This window comes from Pan troglodytes, chromosome 3 (genome assembly GCF_028858775.2).
Source record: "Pan troglodytes isolate AG18354 chromosome 3, NHGRI_mPanTro3-v2.0_pri, whole genome shotgun sequence".
Lineage (NCBI taxonomy): Eukaryota > Metazoa > Chordata > Mammalia > Primates > Hominidae > Pan > Pan troglodytes.
The window spans coordinates 90,131,921-90,152,440 of record NC_072401.2 but is presented as its reverse complement, the minus strand read 5'-3'; the positions used below and the strand labels follow the sequence as shown (position 1 = coordinate 90,152,440).

Sequence of the window (20,520 nt, the reverse complement as noted above, 5' to 3'; positions counted from 1 at the left end):
AGTTAATCAGAAACAAAAAGAAATTAATCCCTATGTAGTTGCCTCAGACCTGAATCTTGGATCCTTAATTCAATACATAGTATAAGTATTTACAAGTGGTTTAATCAATTACTAAATATTTGTTCAGTATAACTATTAACATTCATCATCCTTCTTCCTTAATGTATTAGTTTCTCTGAAAAATAAGCCACAAAGTCTTTAGTTAAAAAAGAAAACAACAAACCCAAAAACCTGAAGATAAATTTTATAACATGACGTGAACTGGAATCCCTAATAAAAATAGGCAATATCCTCTCCTACTGTTTAGTGTGCAAATCCTCTGACGTACTTTCACCAGTTTTTAGCTCCATGCTGTGTTTTTCATACATTCAATAAAATTCATGGGCCACCTATTTTCTCATTGTCAATTTCTGCATGTGCTCGGAGAAGATTTCTAATTTTTCCATAAGTAAAATACAGGTAAATGCAAATCTAGGATTTTTTTCCCCCCATAATGTCTCAATGCATTGTTTCTGGAAGTAAACTGATCAGCTAGAGTGAACAGAAATAATAATCTACCTCAGACTTATGTCTGGTACAATTCTCAAAATAAAGAATTTAAAGTTTGGAATCATGACACACTATTTTTTAACACTGATGATTTCATTTTTGTTGTTAAAAGTAAATATTTAAATAAAATAAATGGTATTAACTTCATTAGCTCTCTAATTGGCCCATGATTTGCTTATCTGCCAAAGAGATATCTGGTGACCGAAAGTCTGAGACTTGGCTTTATAGTGTGAAAAGAAGCTATGAAGCAGGCTTCTCAGTTTGAATCCCTTTTTACATTCATTTAACCCATTAATTTTTTCCACCAGGAATAGTGTCTTAAGTTAGTTAGATGGTAATAGTTAATAGAAGTAGAAAAGTACATTTACTCCTTCGAATATGTGTTTACTGATAAAACTATGGACATAGTCTGTGCTGAAAAACACTGGGATGGAAGATCCTAATTCCATTTGGGGTTTTTTATGTGAAAGAATTTGCCCCTACCTCAATTGCCAGTTTCCGCATTCCAGGATTGTGCATGTCACATGTGAACTCAGTGGACCATGTCTTTGTTGCAATGAATAACTTAAAACCCTGCCAATACAACTTAGAAGAAAAACTTCCTCATCTGTAAAGTGAGGGTGTTCTCAAAGATGTTTTCCAACTCTTATATTCCATGAATTTAAAAATCTAATCTTCGCAAGTACCCACAAAGCAAAGAGCCAGGGAACACAACGACGACTAATATTAAGACTACATCCTGAATGTTAAGTTGTGTATCTTCACTTCCCCCTTATTTTTAACCTTCTAATTCTACTTTCCCCAACTTTCCTCCAAAACCTTTCCCTAGCCCATTTTAAGTTCTTTACATTCTGACCAAACATTTGTTTCTATAGCTTAAAAAAATTATACATAATTATATGTCATCTGTGTGGCAGGAAATAGTTTAGATCCTGTGGATACAATAGTGAGAAAAACAGGTAACAATTCCTGCCTTCCTGGAGCTTACATTCTAGTCAGGGAAACAGACAATAACCAAGATAAATAAGTAAACAATAAAGTATATTAGGTAGTGATAACAACTAGAAAGAAAAAAAATATGCAGGGAATGGGGACAGGAACCTGTGAGGGGGAAAGGGATGCAGTTTTAAATGGAATAATCAGAGGAGACCTCTCCAAGAATTTGACACTTGAGTATAAAGAACTAGAGGAAGTAAGGAAGCAAGACTTACTGTTGGAATCACAGGTGCAAGGGCTCTGAGGCAATTGTTTTCTGGAATATTGAAGGAACCACAGAGGCACCATTATGGTTGGAAAAGAGTGAGCAAAGTGAAAGAGGGAATGGAAAGCAGGGCATGTTAAATAGGTCTTTATAGATCATTGTAAGGACCCCTCCTTTATTCTGGGTGAGATGAGAAGCCATTGAGTTCTCAGTAGAACAGTGACCTGGCTTACTTAAATTTGGTGATGCTTTGTTGAGAATAGACAATTAGCAGGCAAGGGCAGAAGCAGAGAGACCAGTTAGGAATCATTATAGTCATCTGGGTTTGAGATGATGATGGCTTGAACTGAGGTGATACAAGAGCCAGCTATATGGACTCACGGGCTGTACCCTTCACTGGTCTAGAGAGCACTGTTCCCATCAACTAAAACATGAATGGTTCCCCCTGGAGTTGTGCACTGCAGTGGTCAAGAGGTGGGGTAAGAAAGTGAATGTATTTTGAAGATAGAATTGACAAAATCACCTGACAGATTCAATGTGGGGTATGAAAGCAAAAGAGGAGTCAAAGATGATTCCAAGATTTTTGTCCTGAGCAGCCAGGAGACTGGTGTTGCCAATTTACTGAGATGAGGAAGATAGACGTTTTGGGAGTCATATCCTAAGTTCAGTTTCTGACATGGAAAGACTGAGCTGCCAATTAGACATCTAAGAGAAGAGATGTTAGAGAGGCAACTGGGCTTCTGGGCCTAGAGTTTCGGGAGAATGCCCTCCTTAGAGATACAAATGTGAGAGTCATGAGCATTGTAAATGACATTTAAAGCCAATACACTGGCTGAGATAACCAAGGGAGTGAATATGGATAGAAAAGGCCTTCACACAAGGCCTTGAGGCAGAGAATGGGGAGATAAGAAGCCAGCTGAGGAAACTTAAGAAGCAGCAGCCAGAAAACTAGAAGAAAAATGAGGTAAGTTTGGTGTCTTAGAAGCCAAGTAACCAAGGGACTCAAAGAGGAAGGAGAATCAGATGATAGGTCAAGTAGAAGACTGCGAGTTCAACCATTGAAATTAGCAAAATGTAGCTCCCTGGTGATCTTAGTAAGAATAGGGTTGGTAGAAAGATGGGAGCAAGAGCCATTTTCAGGAGAAGATGGTAGGAGAGTAACTGAAGACAGTGAGTAAATGGCTTCACAGTGATCTTGCTGGCCCACAGCACAGCCAAAGAGGAGAATATGGTGTAGATCTGGAAAAGTATCTTACAGATTTGGTGTCTTTACAGTGGAAACTATCTGGCTCCTTTCTCCCTCTGTCCCTTGCCTCTCGAGGATATCATGACCAGCAGAGACCGAGAAACTACAGATAATTCAGAGCTCAGAAATCAGGGGCAGTGAGGTACCAGCCTGGGCATCAGACTGCACTGCCTTATCTCGAATTATTGCCACAATTTCAACCTTTCCCTTTCCTTAAACCCCAAGCTCATATCTGTGCCCTTCCTTCTCTCCCAGAAGAAAACCTTATCTCCTCTTTTACTTTGAAGAGCTGAAATAACCAGCTTCTGTTTCAACTTCCCTCACTTCACTTCCAAATTTCTCTAGCTCTCTGCCTATTTTATTTTCTTATCTGCTCAAATGACAAAGTAAGTTTCCTAAATTCTAAAACTAACCTCTAAGGTGAAAAGTATCTTTGGAAATCCTATTTTTCACATCCATCTCCCAGCCTACCTGACACCGGCATAAAAACATGCTTACACTGCACACTTCCTCTCTATTGGCTCATCTCCATTGGCCTAGAAAAAAAGTCTCTATCTCCAAACTTCCACTCTAGGGCAGAGTTTAATACTTTGAGTCAAAAATCACAACACATTCATGCATTTTATCCAATAATCCTACTTCTGCTACTTACTCTGTTCTAGGTGCATAATCCTTTTTGTTTGTTTGTTTGTTTGAGATGGAGTTTCACTCTTATTGCCCAGCTGGAGTGCAGTGACATGATCTCAGCTCACTGCAACCTCCCCCTCCCGGGTTCAAGTGATTCTCCTGCCTCAGCCTCCTGAGTAGCTGGGTTTACAGGCGCACACCACTATGCCCAGCTAATTTTTGTATTTTAGTGGAGATGGGGTTTCACCATGTTGGCCGGGCTGGTCCTGAACTCCTGACCTCAACTGATCTGCCCGCCTCGGCTTCCCAAAGTGCTGGGATTACAGGCATGAGCCACCACACCCGGCCACTAGGTGCATAATCTTAAATATCAAAAAAACCATATATATTAATTTGTTCACCACAAGGCTATTTATAATCATGGAGAATTAGAAGCAATTTAAATGTTCAGAAGTAGAAGAGCAGATGATTAACATTTGTATGTCAGCTCAATAAAATATTCTGCAATGATTCAAAATTATAGTTATGAAGATTATATAACAAAATAGAAAATATTTGACAAGTTATATTTTAAGTGCTTTTCATATATTCTCAATTTTAATCCTCCCAATAATCCATAGGTAGATATTATTATTCCCATTCTAATCATGAGGACAATTAGGCATAGGAGATTAAACAACTAGGTCACACATAAGTGGTGGAGCTGGGATTCCACTGTACTGCCCTTCAATATAAAAATAGGTTATGAAGCAATATCTACAGTGCATGCATATGTATGTATGATATATTCATTCCTAGGAAGAAAGGCTAAAAGGATATATAGCTAAAAGTGATTGTGTGATTGCATTATGGTGGTGGCAGTAGTATTAGAGGTAATTGTTTCTCTTCTCTCCAAATATGTTCTGTGTGATTATATGAATTCTATAATATTACATTTAATGTATAAAAATAAAAACAAAGTCTATAGGTCTCTTATCTATGAACAACTTCCTTTTAGTTTCATGTGTACATGAAATCTCAGTCAAGGTTCAAGAAAGGAGAATAGGTCTTGTAATCATACCTGAATTTCAGTTCCAACTATCTCACTTCATAGCTATGGCAAGTAAAGCACGTTACTTAGCCTTTTACTTCATCTGTAAAATAGCAGTTTTTTGTGAGATTGTGTTTTTTTGTGAGATTTAAATGCAACTAAATGTGCTAAAGAATAGGTAAAACTGAACACAGTAAATATGTTTCTGCTCCCTCTGCTCTGATGGCCAATCTCTTTTCTTCATTTTACCATCACACATTTTGAACAGTCTGTACTTGTTAGTTTCAGTTCTTCTATTTTTTTTAAGAGGCAGAGTCTCACTCTGTCATCCAGCCTGGAGTACAGTGGCATGATCAAAGCTCACTGCAACATCCAACTCCTGGGCTTAAGGGATCCTTCTGCCCCAGCCTCCCAAGTAGCCAGGACCATAGGCATGTGCCACCACACCCAGCTAATTTTTAAAATTTTTTGTAGAGACAGAGTTTCAGAAGTGTGAGGCCAGTCTGGTCTCACACTTCTGGCCTCAAATGATCCTCCCACCTCAGCCTCCCAGTGCTGGGATTACAGGAGTGAGGTGCCATGCCCAGACCCCATTCTTCTTTTCATATTTATACATCATTCCCTATAGTCTAGATTCCATCCCCAACCCCAACCCGAACTCCAACCCCATTCTCTACAGAACCTTTCTTAATGTCTCTACTGGTATTTTGTGCTATGACTGGTCCCTGTGCTATGACTTCATCTAGTTCTTGGCCTCCTCAAGGCCTTGGGGTGTTTGATACTTTGTGGCTCTTTGTCTGAACCCTTTCTCCCTTGGTCTGAATGATGTTGACCTCTCCTTGTCCTCATACCACAATGACTGTTTTCTTCTTTGCTGTATCCTTCCCTGGCTAAGCTCCCATAAATCATGCTTAGATTTAAATGTTATCTAGATTTTTGTCTCATATGTCTTCTCTATCTGAACTTTCAGAGCTTTTCCAGTTCCATGGTTTCAGTTGTCACCCCTCTACAAATGACTTACAAATTAACATTTGATGGATTCTGTCTGCAGTTCACCCCAGAGAATACTTTAAAGTCAACATGTTGAAACCAAACTCATCATCTTCTCCTCAATCTCTTTTTCATTCAAGAGTCCCATCTGATTCAATCACATCATCGTCTCCTTAGTCATTTTCCAAGTCCTTTCCTTTTCCTCACCTCCATCCTTCCTTCAACATTTCAATCATGTGTCAAATTTAGTTGATTCTGCTTTTTAAAAAAATATTACATGCATCTCCTTTCCCTTTTTGCATTGCCATTACATAGTTGAGGCTCTTATTGTAACTAGTCTGGAATATTGAAACAGCCAGCCAACATGTCTCCAAGCTTCTACTCACTTTCCTCTCCAGAATATGTCTGCTGCTACAAAACAATTGTTTTCAGTGTAACACAACTCAGCAAGAACTGAAACATTGTTTTCAGTGTAACACAACTCAGCAAGAACTCCTGTTAAAAACTACATGACCATGATTTTCTGGGTGGTATCAAATATAATGTAAAAAAGCCCAACAATGTGAACCACTGACTTAAAATTATTTATTCCTTCAATCACACAACAATTAACTATATGACAAGCACTATTTTCAACACTAAGGACACAATGTGATCAAAACAGACACACACTCTGCCTTCCTGAAGTTTACAGTCTCATAAAATGAGATAGATAAGAAAGAAATATCTAGTTAGATGGCAATACATGGCTGTGGAGAGAAATAAGGCAGGGTAAAGAGGATGGAAAGTGGTAAGAGGTAAAGGATCGATATCGTAGAGGACATTCAAGTCAGGCCTCACTGAAAATGATGCTTGTGCAGAGGCCTGAAGGAGATGAGGGAATGAGCCATCAGGATATCTTGGGAGAGAAAATCCAGGCAGAGGGAGCAGCATGCTGAGCCTTTGAGGACAGGCAAGAGGTGGCCATGGTTAGAATAGAGTTGAGAGGAGCATTGTAGGAGATGAGGTCAAAGATGTAGCAGAGGTCCTGATCACCTAAAGCTTCATAGCCATTTTTAGGACTTTAGCAGTTACCTTCAGTAGGATGAGGAGCCACAGAGGATTGAGAGGGGAAGGAAGCCATTTTGTGATATACCTTATGAAAGGATCACTCTGGCAACTATGTTAAGTATAGTGCATGGGGTGATGAGAAATGGATAAGGACTAAAGTAAAATAATTGACATAATCTAGTAAAGAATTCAAGTAGGCAGTTAGATATATTAATCTGGAGGTCAAGGGAGAGATGAAATAAATAATTTTGGAAGTCTTTGGCGCACAGTTGGTTTTTTTTTTTTTTTTTGAGACGGAGTCTCGCTCTGTCGCCCAGGCTGGAGTGCAGTGGCGCGATCTCGGCTCACTGCAAGCTCCGCCTCCCGGGTTCACGCCATTCTCCTGCCTCAGCCTCCTGAGTAGCTGGGACTACAGGCGCCCGCTACCACGCCCGGCTAATTTTTTGTATTTTTAGTAGAGACGGGGTTTCACCGTGTTAGCCAGGATGGTCTCGATCTCCTGACCTCGTGATCCGCCCGCCTCGGCCTCCCAAAGTGCTGGGATTACAGGCGTGAGCCACCGCGCCCGGCCACAGTTGGTTTTTAAAGCCTTGAGCGTGGATAAGCTGACACCAAAGGACTGAGTACAAAGGGTAAAAAGAAAGGGTCCAAGGACTAAGCCCTGAGACCTACCAGCATTTAGGGGGTAAGCAGATGAGAAGGGAGCACCACAAGGGACTAAGAAGGAGCTGCTGCCAATCTCCAGTGCAACATGGAGGCAAGAGCCTCATTAGATTTAGGTCCAGAGAAAATTAGAATAAAGAAATTGGAATAGGGAGTGAGTGATAATTTCACATATATCTAGCTAACCCACAGCTACCTTGATGGGAGCTCTATTGGTGGGAAGAGGCAGGAAGAGCCTGATTAAGTGGGTTCAAGAAAACCTAAGAGGAAATGAGTTGGATACTACCAGTATGGAAGGTCTTTGAACAGGTTTTGCCCTACAAGGGGGAAGAAAAACGAGGTAGCAGTTGGAGAGAATACAAGATGAAGACAGTTTTTAGAAGGCAGTGATGTTACAGAATATTTGTGTAAGACAAGCCAATAGAGAGGAGGAGATGACGATGCAAGAGAATCCATTGCAGGAGCAATGTTCTTGAGTCAGTGAGAGGAGATGGAACATAATGGACAAGTGGAGTGGTGTGATCATAAATCACTTTGATCTAAAGACCATCTCATCAAGAACTCCAACAGCTTTCCCCCACTGCCTCCTTTGCATAACACCAAAGGTCCATCTTTGTGTTCTAACCACAGCCTACCTTTCATCTATGAAAAGTGAATACTCTTCTAACTTATATCAGTCTCCTCATGTTTATACACACATCTAGGATTCCTTTCTTTTGTGTACTATTGAGTAAGGAAAGAAGGCTATACATATTCACTAGAAGCTGTACTTTGAGTATCCATACAACCATCTGATTTTTTACTTTCAGTAAGTATAGTATACAGTAAATTACATGAGATATTCAACACTTTTGTTATAAAATGGGCTTTCTGTTAGATGATTTTACCCAATTGTAAGCTAATGTAAGTGTTCTGACCATGTTTAGGCTAGGCTAAGCTATGCTATTCAGTAGGTTAAGTGTACTAAATGCATTTTTGGCTTATGATATTTTCTAATTACCATGGGTTTATTGGGATATAACCTCCATGGTAAGTTGAGAAGTGTCTGTACCTGGTGAAGCATTGTATTGGCCAGGTCTGGAAGCCACATATATCACTTCTCACATCCCATTGGAGAACAGTTAGTCACATGGTTGTACCAGCTCACGAGAGAGGCTGGGAAATGTATTGTTGCTGGGCATCTAGCTACTTTATTACGGTGGAAAAAGTGTAGCATGGGTTTGGGTGGACAGCTAGCAAACTCTTTCATAGGCATCTTTTATGATACCAGTAGTTCTTTTTGAATATGAATGAGCTTATACAATTTTAAGCAATAAAACATAAAATGTACAAAAGGGTACAAAAAGGAATTCAAATATGCCATTAATCCTTTCTTAACGAGACTCTATCAAATATTCTCCTCTTAGAGCTCAAGGTTAGAATAATGCACCTGTTTTGACTAACAGCATTCCTGTAGCCTTCAGATTGAGCTGTTTGTATATTGAGAGAGGCATTTTTGTGTGTGTCCTCTATTAAGGTTTTGTCAGCATTTTACAGTTTTAGAAGATGAATTTGTTTTTGTTCCAAGGGTTTTTAAGTGCTTCAGTCAGTGGTCAAACAGGTTTTGAGCCTAGCTTTCAATGCCAACACAGAGAGGGAGAAAGAAAAATAATCAAAAACAAATTCCACAGTCTAAAATGAACTTTTATCAAGGCGTTTGCTCTTTTAGACTTGAGTTTATCTTTATAATTAAGGAGAATGGTTTTTAAAATTTAGTTCCTCTGACACCCCAAAATTATCAAAATAAATTATGTCGTAGTGAATCTGTGTTTTGAAAGTCATTGATAGGACTTATATGAGTCAAAATTTTATGGATTATAAACTAGGCTTTATCTGGTTGAAAATAATTGCAATACAAGAAGCAACTTTATTAAATTAGACCTAAAGTCACAATCTTCTTCTTTGCTGCTTTTTAAAAATTACCTATTACCTTTAAAAGATCCCAAATTTAGAAGAGGAATTAAAATAAAAGTTAATGCAATAAAACACTTCCACAATATTCTATTACTTCAACCTCTAATCAATGAAAACATTAATGGACTACTCTTTTACCACGCCTGGTAGGGATGTGTTTGGGACATAAAACAGTTTAAAACCTTCAAAAGACAATGACTCAATATTTTCTTGTTAGACAAGTACTATTAGCACCTACAGCACATTTGAAGGTCTAATGGCATACTTCTGAAAAGCATTCTGCATTTCAGCATTATTTTGACCTGTACATTACACTTTTCCCTTCTCTCATCTTAGTGAAGTAGAGAGATTACTGATCTATTTCTTTATCTTAATCATTCCTCCCTAACCCCAAGACAAAGAATACAAATTAGAATTTACAAAATGTATTGTGCCCATGGAAATACATAGTTTTGTTACTGTACTCATAGATATTTACTACCCTTGTTAGTTTCATTCTGGAAAAAAAAAAAAAAATGCTTTCCGGGTTGTAACATTCTTCAGATTTTCCATTTCCAAAAGGTATAGGTGCAACCCAGCTACCTTAGGAAAGGAACACTGTGTACCTGCATGCTGTTTTAGTGAAACCAGACAATGAATATTCAGCAGTCTCAAATGTGCACAGAAATAACATGACAATTAGAATTACAAAAAAGCCTTAGAGAAGAATATTGAACAATATTGGAAATCAGCCTTTGTGAACTACGTCTACAAAACCTCAAATCATTGGAGAGTTCTTAAACATATGGATAAAACATGTAAAAAGTGGTAGGGATGGAGTTGAAGAAGTGAATACTTGTTTTAACACTGGAGATCAGCTAAGCTTTCTCACATCTCACAACTGCTTTTTGCAAAGCTTTCTATTGTGTGACCTAACTAACTTTATTCTGTAGTTCCTAACACCTGTATCAATTACATTTTGGTTCCTCTGTTTAGGGAAAAAAAAAATCAATCTTCTAACATCTTCTAAATGAAATATCTCTAAATTTATATAATGCTATTACAGTTTATTTTCTGTTCACTCTTATTCTTCCTGAATATTTCTTTTTTATTTTATTTATTTTTTCTTTTACGCTATCTCCTACAGGAAGGATCTGAATATTTCTTAGCCTTGATCTGAAAATGTTTAGTTCTTTGGAAATAGTCATTTACACGTAATTATGAATGTATCATTTCATTGACACTGTTGTGAAGTGATCTGAAGATAGAGGATTGTGCTTTCCTTTGGAATTCATGTTTCAGAGGTTTAGGAAAACCTAATACTATTGCACTAGATCTTACACTAAAGAGTCTGATAATCTGTTGAAGATTACCAATGGGAACAAAGATTCTTTGTCATAGATACAACCCTCTTCATCAGGAAAGTCACATTCAGGTAATAAGAGCAATTATTCTTGATTTAATGGGAGCCATTTTATAAAGGCCTCTTCTAACTCAAACTTTAGAGGTATGAATATAATTGAATGTTGTAATTTTTAATTTCTCAGATCCATTCTAAAATTATCTAAGTGTGTAAATTAATGCTCAGTATTCTAGTATTCTAATGGCAGACACAAACACTGTATTTCCTGTTTTTGGGACAGTGTCTTAACTGTGAACAAGTAACAGTAAAATATTTTCCTTGGAGATATTATAACAAATATCTTGGAGATATTATAACAAATAACAATAAAATATTTCCCTTGGAGATATTATAGCTTCAGAAACAATAACATCAACAATTCATTAATTATATTAATAATAATATTCATTAAATGTACCAGGCATTATTCTATACTTTTGTTTTTTTTTTTTTTTTTTTTTGAGACAGAGTCTCGCTCTGTCGCCAGGCTGGAGTGCAGTGGTGCATCTCGGCTCACTGCAACCTCCACCTCCCAGGTTCAAGCAATTCTCCTGCCTCAGCCTCCCAAGTAGCTGGGACTACAGGCACGTGCCACCACACCCAGCTAATTTTTGTATTTTTAGTAGAGATGAGGTTTCACTATGTTGGTCAGGATGGTCTCGATCTCTTGACCTCGTGATCTGCCCGCCTCAGCCTCCCAAAGTGCTGGGATTACAGGTGTTAGCCACCACGCCCGTCATTATTCTAGTACTTTACATATCATTTTATTTAATCCTCATGACCACCCTATGTTAGACCATATTGTTGCCATCTTCATTTTCCAGATGAGGAAATTAAGGCGCAAGTAGGGTCATATAATTGGCAAATGGTGGAACTGGAATTCTAACCCAAGTATTCTGATTCAGAGCCACTGTCATAATTACTATGTTATATTATCTCCCTTTGTTTCTATTCTTTAATGGAGCCCAGGGTGTCAAACTGAGAATTCCAGGCAAATTGGCAAAACCAACATAAATGGAAAATAATTCAGCTGTCTATGAAGCCAAAGATTAGTTTTCTCCTCTATGTGTTTATTTTGTGGAGATCGTTGTAAATGCCAATTTCATGGGATTATTGTGCACCTTAGATTTACTTAGTAAAGGGTTTTATTGTAATGGGATGTTATTGATAGGTAGATGAACATATGTTACTTTCATATATGTATAATTTACTTTGATGACACAGGATGAGTGGATTATGCTTAATATCCTTTTAATGCAGATATAAATCTGAGTTCAACAAAATTCAGGTCCAAATTTCCAAGGCAGCTATGTTTTTGAGTTTGCTGAATTCAGATATTCTCATTTGCTTATTTGTAATCTCCCTTCAAGGAAATGGCTTACTTATTCTGTGGCAGTCACCTGAATGATATTTAGAAAGCATTGGCCATATTCACAGAGGCAGTCAAAGATATCTTACATATATGCCTCCTGGTAAGCATTAACCCCACCTGGTCAGCCGAAAATACATACTATTCAAATTAGGTTTTCTGTCTTTACTTTTTCCATCTTGGCTAATATAAAGATTAACATTAAATATTGTAAAAAGAAAGGTTCTTAAATTTTCATTTCTGTTTATAGATATTTTACAGCTTAGGTATAAGCTACATGTTACTCTAGATAATATTGGCAGTATACACTGAGTATGTATATGTGTGTGTGCATATATATGTATATACATATAGACACATATATGTGTATATATGTATATACATATATACACATATATGTGTATACACCGCCTTCAATCTTATCAGTGTACACTGAATATACATAAATGTGTGTGTGCATATGTATATATACGTTCTTATATAGATAGATAGAGAGAGAGTAAATGGTACATCAGTTTCTGATGAGATTCGATGTCAGATTCCTCAATTCTAAGTCTGACCCACCCTGATTCTCTAACAATCTGGGTTTTGCTATTTAGCTGCCCAATGTGGATAATACCTAAGGGAGACATTATAGGGCACAATGGCCATTTCTGTGATGCTGTCACATATGTTTGTTAAAAGGATGATAAAGTTCAATACACAATTCTATGCAAGCAGGATATAATAAACTGTCATAATTTTACTAGTTTAAACAAAGATAAAAATATGAGGACTAGAATTAGTTTATATATACATATTATTTGATTTTTCTATTTTAAAGAAAGGAGGGTCTGCATTGCATATTTCTTACCATTCCTATTAGGCAACCAATAATGGTTCTGTTACAGAATATGGAAAGTCTCAATTCCACACGATCTCATGAGAGAACTGGACCTGATGATTTTGAATGGATGTCTGATGAAAGGTAATTTTAGAATTGTCTCCTAATATTCTTTCCAAGGGGAGGAAAAGGTTATTTTCATGTAATGCAATGTGAATTACAAGAACTAAAAAGAATGGAATTAAAGGACTATATATTTACCAGCAATATTTTATAGCAAGGAAAATGCTTAGAATAGAAAATCTATCACAGTGCTATTGAAGGCAAATAACTATAGTCATGTTTATTTGTGTTTCCAGTTTGCTTTGTTTTGATTAATTTTTTGTTTTGTTTTTGAATTTTATAAGTATTTGGCTTAGAGCTACTCAACATACTCTTAAAATCATAATATCAGTGGATGAAAAACATTGTTATAAAACAAGTAGATATTTTATGATTTTTTTGTTGTTGCCATTATTTATAGGAAAGGAAATGAAAAAGATGGTGGACACACTCAGCATTTTGAGGTGAGTAACTAACAAGCAAGAGTAAGACTGTGACGGGGCTGTTCATACACTCTTGAGTGTACCTCTGGAATATTAGTCTGCCAATAAGGGACATTGAGATAAGTAATATAACTGTGATTGATTAGAAAGGCAAATACCAAACTTAAAGATTCCTTGAGAAATCATAAGAGCTCCATTATTTTCCTTTGTGAATTATTTTGTTTTGCTTATGATGATAAACTTTAATAGCACAGGGATTTCTCTTTAGATTTTCTATAAAGTAAAACAAAACAAAAAGCCAAAGCTACTGGTTTTATTTTCCACAATTTGATGCATTTTTTAAGTGATTGAAATATATAGGTAGTGAGTCTTAGTCACAAGGATTAGGTCATGAATCTTCAAATTAACACAAATTCACTTTGAGTTACTTTAATCCAATTTGTTTGCTGAGTTTTGTCTCTCATCTTAAATAAACATTGGAGAAGAAAAGTCTCTCACCTCCCTTATGTCATCTGTATCTTCAAGTTTCATTTACTTTCCTGACCTCCCACTTGTCCTCTCAGGCATCACCATGCTGACCCAAGTATTTGGTTTCCCTTGCTCCCAAGTCCAGCTTCCATTCAGTGTGCTGAGCATCATTTTTAATTCATGTATGTGTATGCAATCTGCTACCTCCAAATACTTCCAACTCCACCTTCAATCTTATCAGTTTTGCTTTTCAAGAATTAAAGTTTTTCTTAACCTACTCTTAAATTCTGACTCTTGATATAAAGAGAACGTTCCCTCTAACCCAATGATTCTTAATCTCTGTTGGGCACTGACCTAATTCACTGATGGATTTATTCAACAACATATATTAAATCCTACTAGGAACAGGTACTGTGCTAGGAGCTGGGATTTAATGACAACCACAGTCTATTCCCCCATGGAGTTTTACAGCGTAGCAGCTTAAAAATCAGAAAGCTACAGACCCTCTTAGAAAATTGTATTATCATTAAAAAATGTGCATAAAATTCCTAGAAACTAATCCCCACTCCCTGAACACACGCTAATGCTGTAGACTCCTCATATCTCCTGTATTCAATTCTTGTCCTATATATACTTCTTCACCAGATAATTTAGCCAGATAATAGGAGGGGAATGCTTCCTCTTTCTGACCTCACAGCTTCTGAGCCACTTTTTTCATCTATTTCCAACTCATTTTTGCCTCCTTCCTTGGAACCCAAGCAACAAGCTGACATTCTTTCCTTGTCTCTAGGCATCCTTTTAAAGATCATGTTTCCCCATGATACTGTCAAGTTGTGTTTTGTTTTTTATGGTTTTATCGTTTCACTGCCATCTTCCTCTGCTCACAGCAAGCACCTACTCTTCTCCTATCTAACATGATTTTAAAGAAAATCGCTTTGCCAGTCTCCTGGAGAGCTCAGTTCTTTCCTTTTATGCCTGTTTTCTTTTATGAGATAAAAGGGAATAAAAGTAACTTTTGTGGATGCACTTCATACATTAACTCATAAATTCTAAGTAGCACACAAACTAAATGGCAAACTAAACTGAACTCAGTCTGCCTTGGTCTTTGGTGGACAGCTCCCAGGGCAGTGGATGAATCATTGGGAAACAATCTCACATCCTTCTTCCATGTGCCAAGTCCTCTTCTTCTGTGTGTTACCCATGTGCAGCCACCAATCGTGCCCAGTGCCACTGCTGGCACTGCTTAGGCGTTCACTAATAATAACATGATGGTTTCAGTTAGGAGATAAAATTAGGTGGTGAACTAAAATCTAGACTAAGCTCTCCATGTCACCTTTCTACCACAGCTGCACCAAAGGAGAAAAATAAGACATCATTCCACAAGATTGGGATGATTTCTACTTGTGAAAGTATGTGCTTCTTTCACTGAAGGAAATTTATTTTGTTATTATCCATGAAAGACAGTGAAAAGAACTGTTTTCCATTTTGTAAAGCTTTTTCCCTTGTTTCAGTGTGCTGTTAGTTATTACTTTTTAATATATGTAGTCCTTCCTAAAACTTACACCACCCAATATTTAATCTAGTTTTCTAGTAAAAACATCAATAATCTTTCATTTTCAGTGATGAAAAATAAATCTATACTTTGGTTACTCCTCCTAGAGTTCTGTTTAACCAGTATTTATTTTGTTTCAGGTCTCATTGCATAAGATTGAGACATCAGATTTTACATGCCCGCTATTGAATATATATTGTAATATTTCTAATTTTGTTTTCCGTTAAGACAGACTTCATCTTTATTGATATTTTCATTTAAAATTCTCCTTGTAAACTCTCAGATTCACATAAGATAACATAGCAAACAACAGCTCTTGGGGAAAGGTGATTTTTTTTGGGAGGACTACTATTCCCGTTAGAATGAGGAACATTTGTTTTCAGCCTCAGAAATGCTCTTTAGAGACAGGCAGAGAGAGGCTTCTCTTAGATCTGCTGCTCAAAGGCAAATGAAGTTACAACTGTGACCCCAGTTTTTAAATAATCAGCTTGCAGCCTTTAATGTGTTTTGTTTGAAGGTATGTGTGGAAAGTGAACATGGGCTTATCCCTTTGTTTCATATCTTTTTAATTTATTTTAATTATGCAACTAATATTGTCCAAAAAGAGATTCTCCTGAGATCTCAGATGGGCATTGGTCAATAATAGTTACCCATTTCTATTTCATGAGAGTTCCTTATGTGGTTTGGATTAAAATTTGTTTAGTGACACACTGGCAATGAGAAAAAAAGTCAAGAGTCACTTTGAAATGTCCAAAATTAAATTACAATTTCTTCAGGAAGGTTCAGAAAGGCTGACATTTTAATAAAATATCCTATCTGGGCAACGTGAAATGAGATAACATAAGGAAGAGCCTAGCACACTGCTCCCTGGGCATGCAAAATCTAGAGTCTTTGTTCTTCTGTGTATTATTAACTCTTTTAACAAACTACAAGTATCCAGAAGAGAGGTCATCCTTAAAACTAGCAATTTCTAGATTCTAAAAGATATCCCTGAAATTACAGATTTTCAGAGTTCTGTTTCCAAGGGAGTTTATACTTTATGCTTCAATTTAATCCCTATTTTCTATGATGAAAATATTTTATACTTCTCTATAAAACCCAGAATATTAAAACTAAAACCTTACAATGAATCTCTGTTGAGAAGTCAAAACAAGTAAGAATTATTAACTGCATGTGAGGGAATTACATTATCTGGGAGAGATCATTTTATGTCAGAATTACAAGGTCAGTGAAGTGTTAAGTTCTTTCAAAATATTTTTACATTCTTTATGCTTTCTAAGCCTACTGCTTAAGAGAGCTTAGAAGCATACCTTTGATAACAAACAAGACATTCATAATTTAAAAAAAAAAGACTAGTTCCATGTTTCTTATCCTGCTTCAAAAAAAAGGAAAAGAGAAGAGAGAAAGAAGGAGAGGAGACAAGACTTTTCAATCAAGACTGAGAATTAATATTAGTTATCACAAGATATTAAGTGCAGGCTTTTATTTGCCCTGAAAAAGTGAATTTCTGAAAAGTATTTATGGAATGGATGACTGTTATTTTGACTTCACTGTTTTCATGGAAGCTTTAGGACTTTGTTTAATATTATAACCAGAAAAATTAACAAGCTCTATTTACTTCAAATTCGCTTCCAAATCAATCCAATAGCCAAAGCCTAATGAAGCTTTGGAGTTCACATGGATTTTGAAAATTTATTTCCACTTCCCTTTATTGTCAGGCCAAACAAAAAATGTTTATGGTTCTCTGTAGTTCTTCGGTTAATATTGTAGTTTCTTCCTGTGCAAACTGCATTATACAGCATACTTTCTGATATTGTCATTCCTGGCTCTGATAAACTATTAGGCCACTTAACTATATCCTGTGCAGGGCAATGGAAGGAATAAAACAAAAATTCACCAACTATTTGAAGCCAGAGAAAGAGCAGGATCAAATAAAGTCTGGGGATAGAAAAAGGTAGGTCCAGCTGGACAGGGACAAGTCTTGGCAAAGATTAGACTGATAGCTTCATAATTAATGGCTCCTTGACCTGAATGTGAAATGTTACCTGAGGCCCCAGGAGAGATGAGCTCTCTTCATATTTGCCCCCTAGCATCCTACGTTTCTTTTATAACACACGTGATACTTGGCACTTGTATGTTCAGTGTCTCTCTCCTGCACCAAATCCCTTATCTTGCTTACTACTAAATTCCAGTGCCAAGGACATATATGTATTCAATGAACGCTTGCCAAATGTATGAATGAATGAATGAATGAACGAATGGGAAAGGGAGGTAGGGTATAAATGGAAGTAGCATTGTTTATAGTTCCTATAGGCTGTTTTATACACGTTTTTCATTTTAATCTTTACAAACCTTACAAAGTCTTGTTCCTGTATTCGAGGAAAAACAAAAAAGCTGAAGTTCAAAGAAATTTACTCACTGAAAGTCTTGCAGCTAGTAAAGCTAGTATCTAAACATGAGTCTCTGCCTCTAAAACCCATCCTAATATGCCATACTCTGTTGTCTCACCTAAGAGCCAAACACTAAATTTGTTTCAATACACAGATATTTGGTGTGTTTTCATATAGTGCAGCATTTTTGACAATGTTTAGTGTATGACATCACAGTACAAGGATCTTGGAGTTGAAAATTGTGAAATTAATTTACTTTGTGATTTAACAGAAGATATTAGACATGTAAACAACAAAAGTTGAAACCAAAAATATTTTTATATTTGAGAATGCTTTTGATATTTTAACCTTAATGATCTAGTAGGAGAAACAGATAATATTTGCACTACTATATGAAGAGCCCTGTTAGAGAGGATGGAGCAACTGGGCAAGGTGCTTCACCCAGACTAGGCTAACATTTGAAGGCACAGCAGTTTTTATGCTAGTGTTTATGGAGCCTAAAGAACTTCACCATGGGCCATAGGACATAGGACAGCCTCCCTGGCACCCACATGCACAAAAAACCATCAGCAGTCTGCAGCCCTAGGCAAGGCAACCCTGTCACATCATAGACCAGCAGGGCCAAAAGCTGGGACTTGTGCAAGTAAGAAAGCAACCCCAGGGATTGATGGGAGCACAGCAGGACAGGGCCAGCCTATACGTGCATCTCCACATGCAGTTAGGGTGTGCTGTGCTTAGTGTGTCCAGGACTGTGCCAGCTGGTGTAGGTTTGTGTAGGAGGGATCTCTCCACTGCTGTGCCACAAATCAGCCAGGAAGTATGGAAGCTCATGTAAGTTGACACAGGTCTATGATGTGAATGACCGAATGCCTCATTATATATGACACATCCTCATCCTCTGTTTATGGTGGCTCTGGCTGTCCTTTGCTGGATTCCAGAAACACTGACCTCTGTACTATTCCTGAAACATAGAAAAACTGACCATGCCTCAGGGCCTTTGCACTTGTCTTCTTTCTTCCTGGAATGCTCTTTTCACAAATGGCCCACTTTCTCACTTCCTGTCACTTTATCACAGAGACTGTCCCTGACCACTCAATTTAAAACAGAGGCCTCAACTGCTACCACCCACATCCCTCTTACTTTATTTTTCTTTTACTTTTTATACCCCTTTATTTTTCTCCAGAGCCCTAACAGGTTTTTGTTGATTAACTGTCTTCTCTGTAAGACTCATTATGACAGAGATTTTATTTTGTCCACCATAGTTTCCCCAGTGTGTGAAAAAAAAATCTAGCAAATAGTAGGTACTGAAAAATCATTTCTTTTGAATTAATAAGTTTTGTCTTTGTATCTCTAAAGACATAATAGGCAGCCCTATTATGCCATAATATTTATTGAATATATAAGTATATAATACTTAGCCCGGCATATGAGGCCTTTCACAGTCCAGCATCTACTTAGCTGACACCCTTGTCGTGTCCCATTCCCCCTTCCTGTCCTAAGGGCTGGTCACCCTGAAACTCTTCTCTTGCTGTGGCCCAGCATGCCACACTCTCATGCCTGCATTTGCACTTGTTATTCCTCCTTCCTTCTGTGTGATGTGCCGTCCTCCCTCACCCCTCCAGCCCACACCTATCTGCCCCCAAATCAAAATTTCTGTTGCTGATTCATGACAGATACACTAGTGGCTCTTTTCACTAATATTTTTTCATAATGCATTTAACATTGTCTTCCATCCTTTGTTGTAGTATGCTTCCCCTCAAATTGCAATTGTATTTGCCTTGTCTCCTATTCCCCTCTCTAGCAATTTTGAGGTGTGCCAGTGTTTTATTCGTCTTCATACGGTGTCAAATAGTAGTAGAGAAAGAATGATGGCTTCCATTTGTGTCTCTCCTGCCCCCAGACACCATGCTGAAGGCCCTTCATACCTTCTGACAGATCTTCAAAAGAACTTTGCAAAATTGGTATCACTTATGCCATTTTAAATGTTAGGTAATGGAGGCTCAGAGAAGGGAAGCAACTCAGCCAGGGCACCAGGCTAGTAAATGTCAGAGCCACGCTTCAAACCCAGGTCTGCCTGTAAGCAAAACCCTTGTCCTTTCCATAGCATGAGGGCTTAAATGACGTGATGTATGTTCCTCGTGAAGGAAATACCATACTTTAAAAATGAAATCATATTTCTAGTATTTTTTGATGTCTGTAAAGGTAATAAGCATTATAAATCTTTTTGAGAAAATGCTTATTTGCTGTATGCATATTCTTACTCTCTTTTGCTTCCCCCCGCCCACGACCCCTCCCCCGCAACCCAGGCACACTCATGATTGGTAACTGAGTGGCTTTGTAACTTAAAAAGCTGAGAACTAGATTTGGGCATTTAATCCTGGTCCACTTAGGCTTTAGCTTAAGGGAAAAATACTTTTTGTGACATAAATGCCTAATCTGGCTTTTTCCCCAGTAAACAAACTGCATTTTTAAACTATCTTAAATCTCCAGATATACTTGGCATTCCTATAAGACTTTAGTAGCTCATCAGGACCCGATTGATGGTATTTCATTTTATCCCAAATGTGAAGAAAATATGTCTCCATGCATCATTTCATGGAAATATAATAGTAAAAAGCCCTGGCTATTCCCTGATGATTTCCAAGTGGGTTGGGTAGCTATTAAAAGTAGCTGCAAGTCTTAA

At 37.4% G+C, this 20,520-nt stretch overlaps 1 protein-coding gene across 21 annotated transcripts in view; it reads left to right on the top strand.

Moving 5' to 3' along the window:
• Window positions 1-20,520, top strand: part of FAM13A (family with sequence similarity 13 member A) — a 379,627-nt gene that overhangs the window by 325,338 nt on the left and 33,769 nt on the right. For all 21 annotated transcript variants that reach the window (XM_063809674.1, XM_063809673.1, XM_063809676.1 and 18 more), the window contains 2 exons: window positions 12,950-13,026; window positions 13,406-13,448. In XM_063809674.1, coding sequence (XP_063665744.1) covers window positions 12,950-13,026; window positions 13,406-13,448 — 120 coding nt within the window. The remainder of the gene's footprint in view (window positions 1-12,949; window positions 13,027-13,405; window positions 13,449-20,520) is intronic.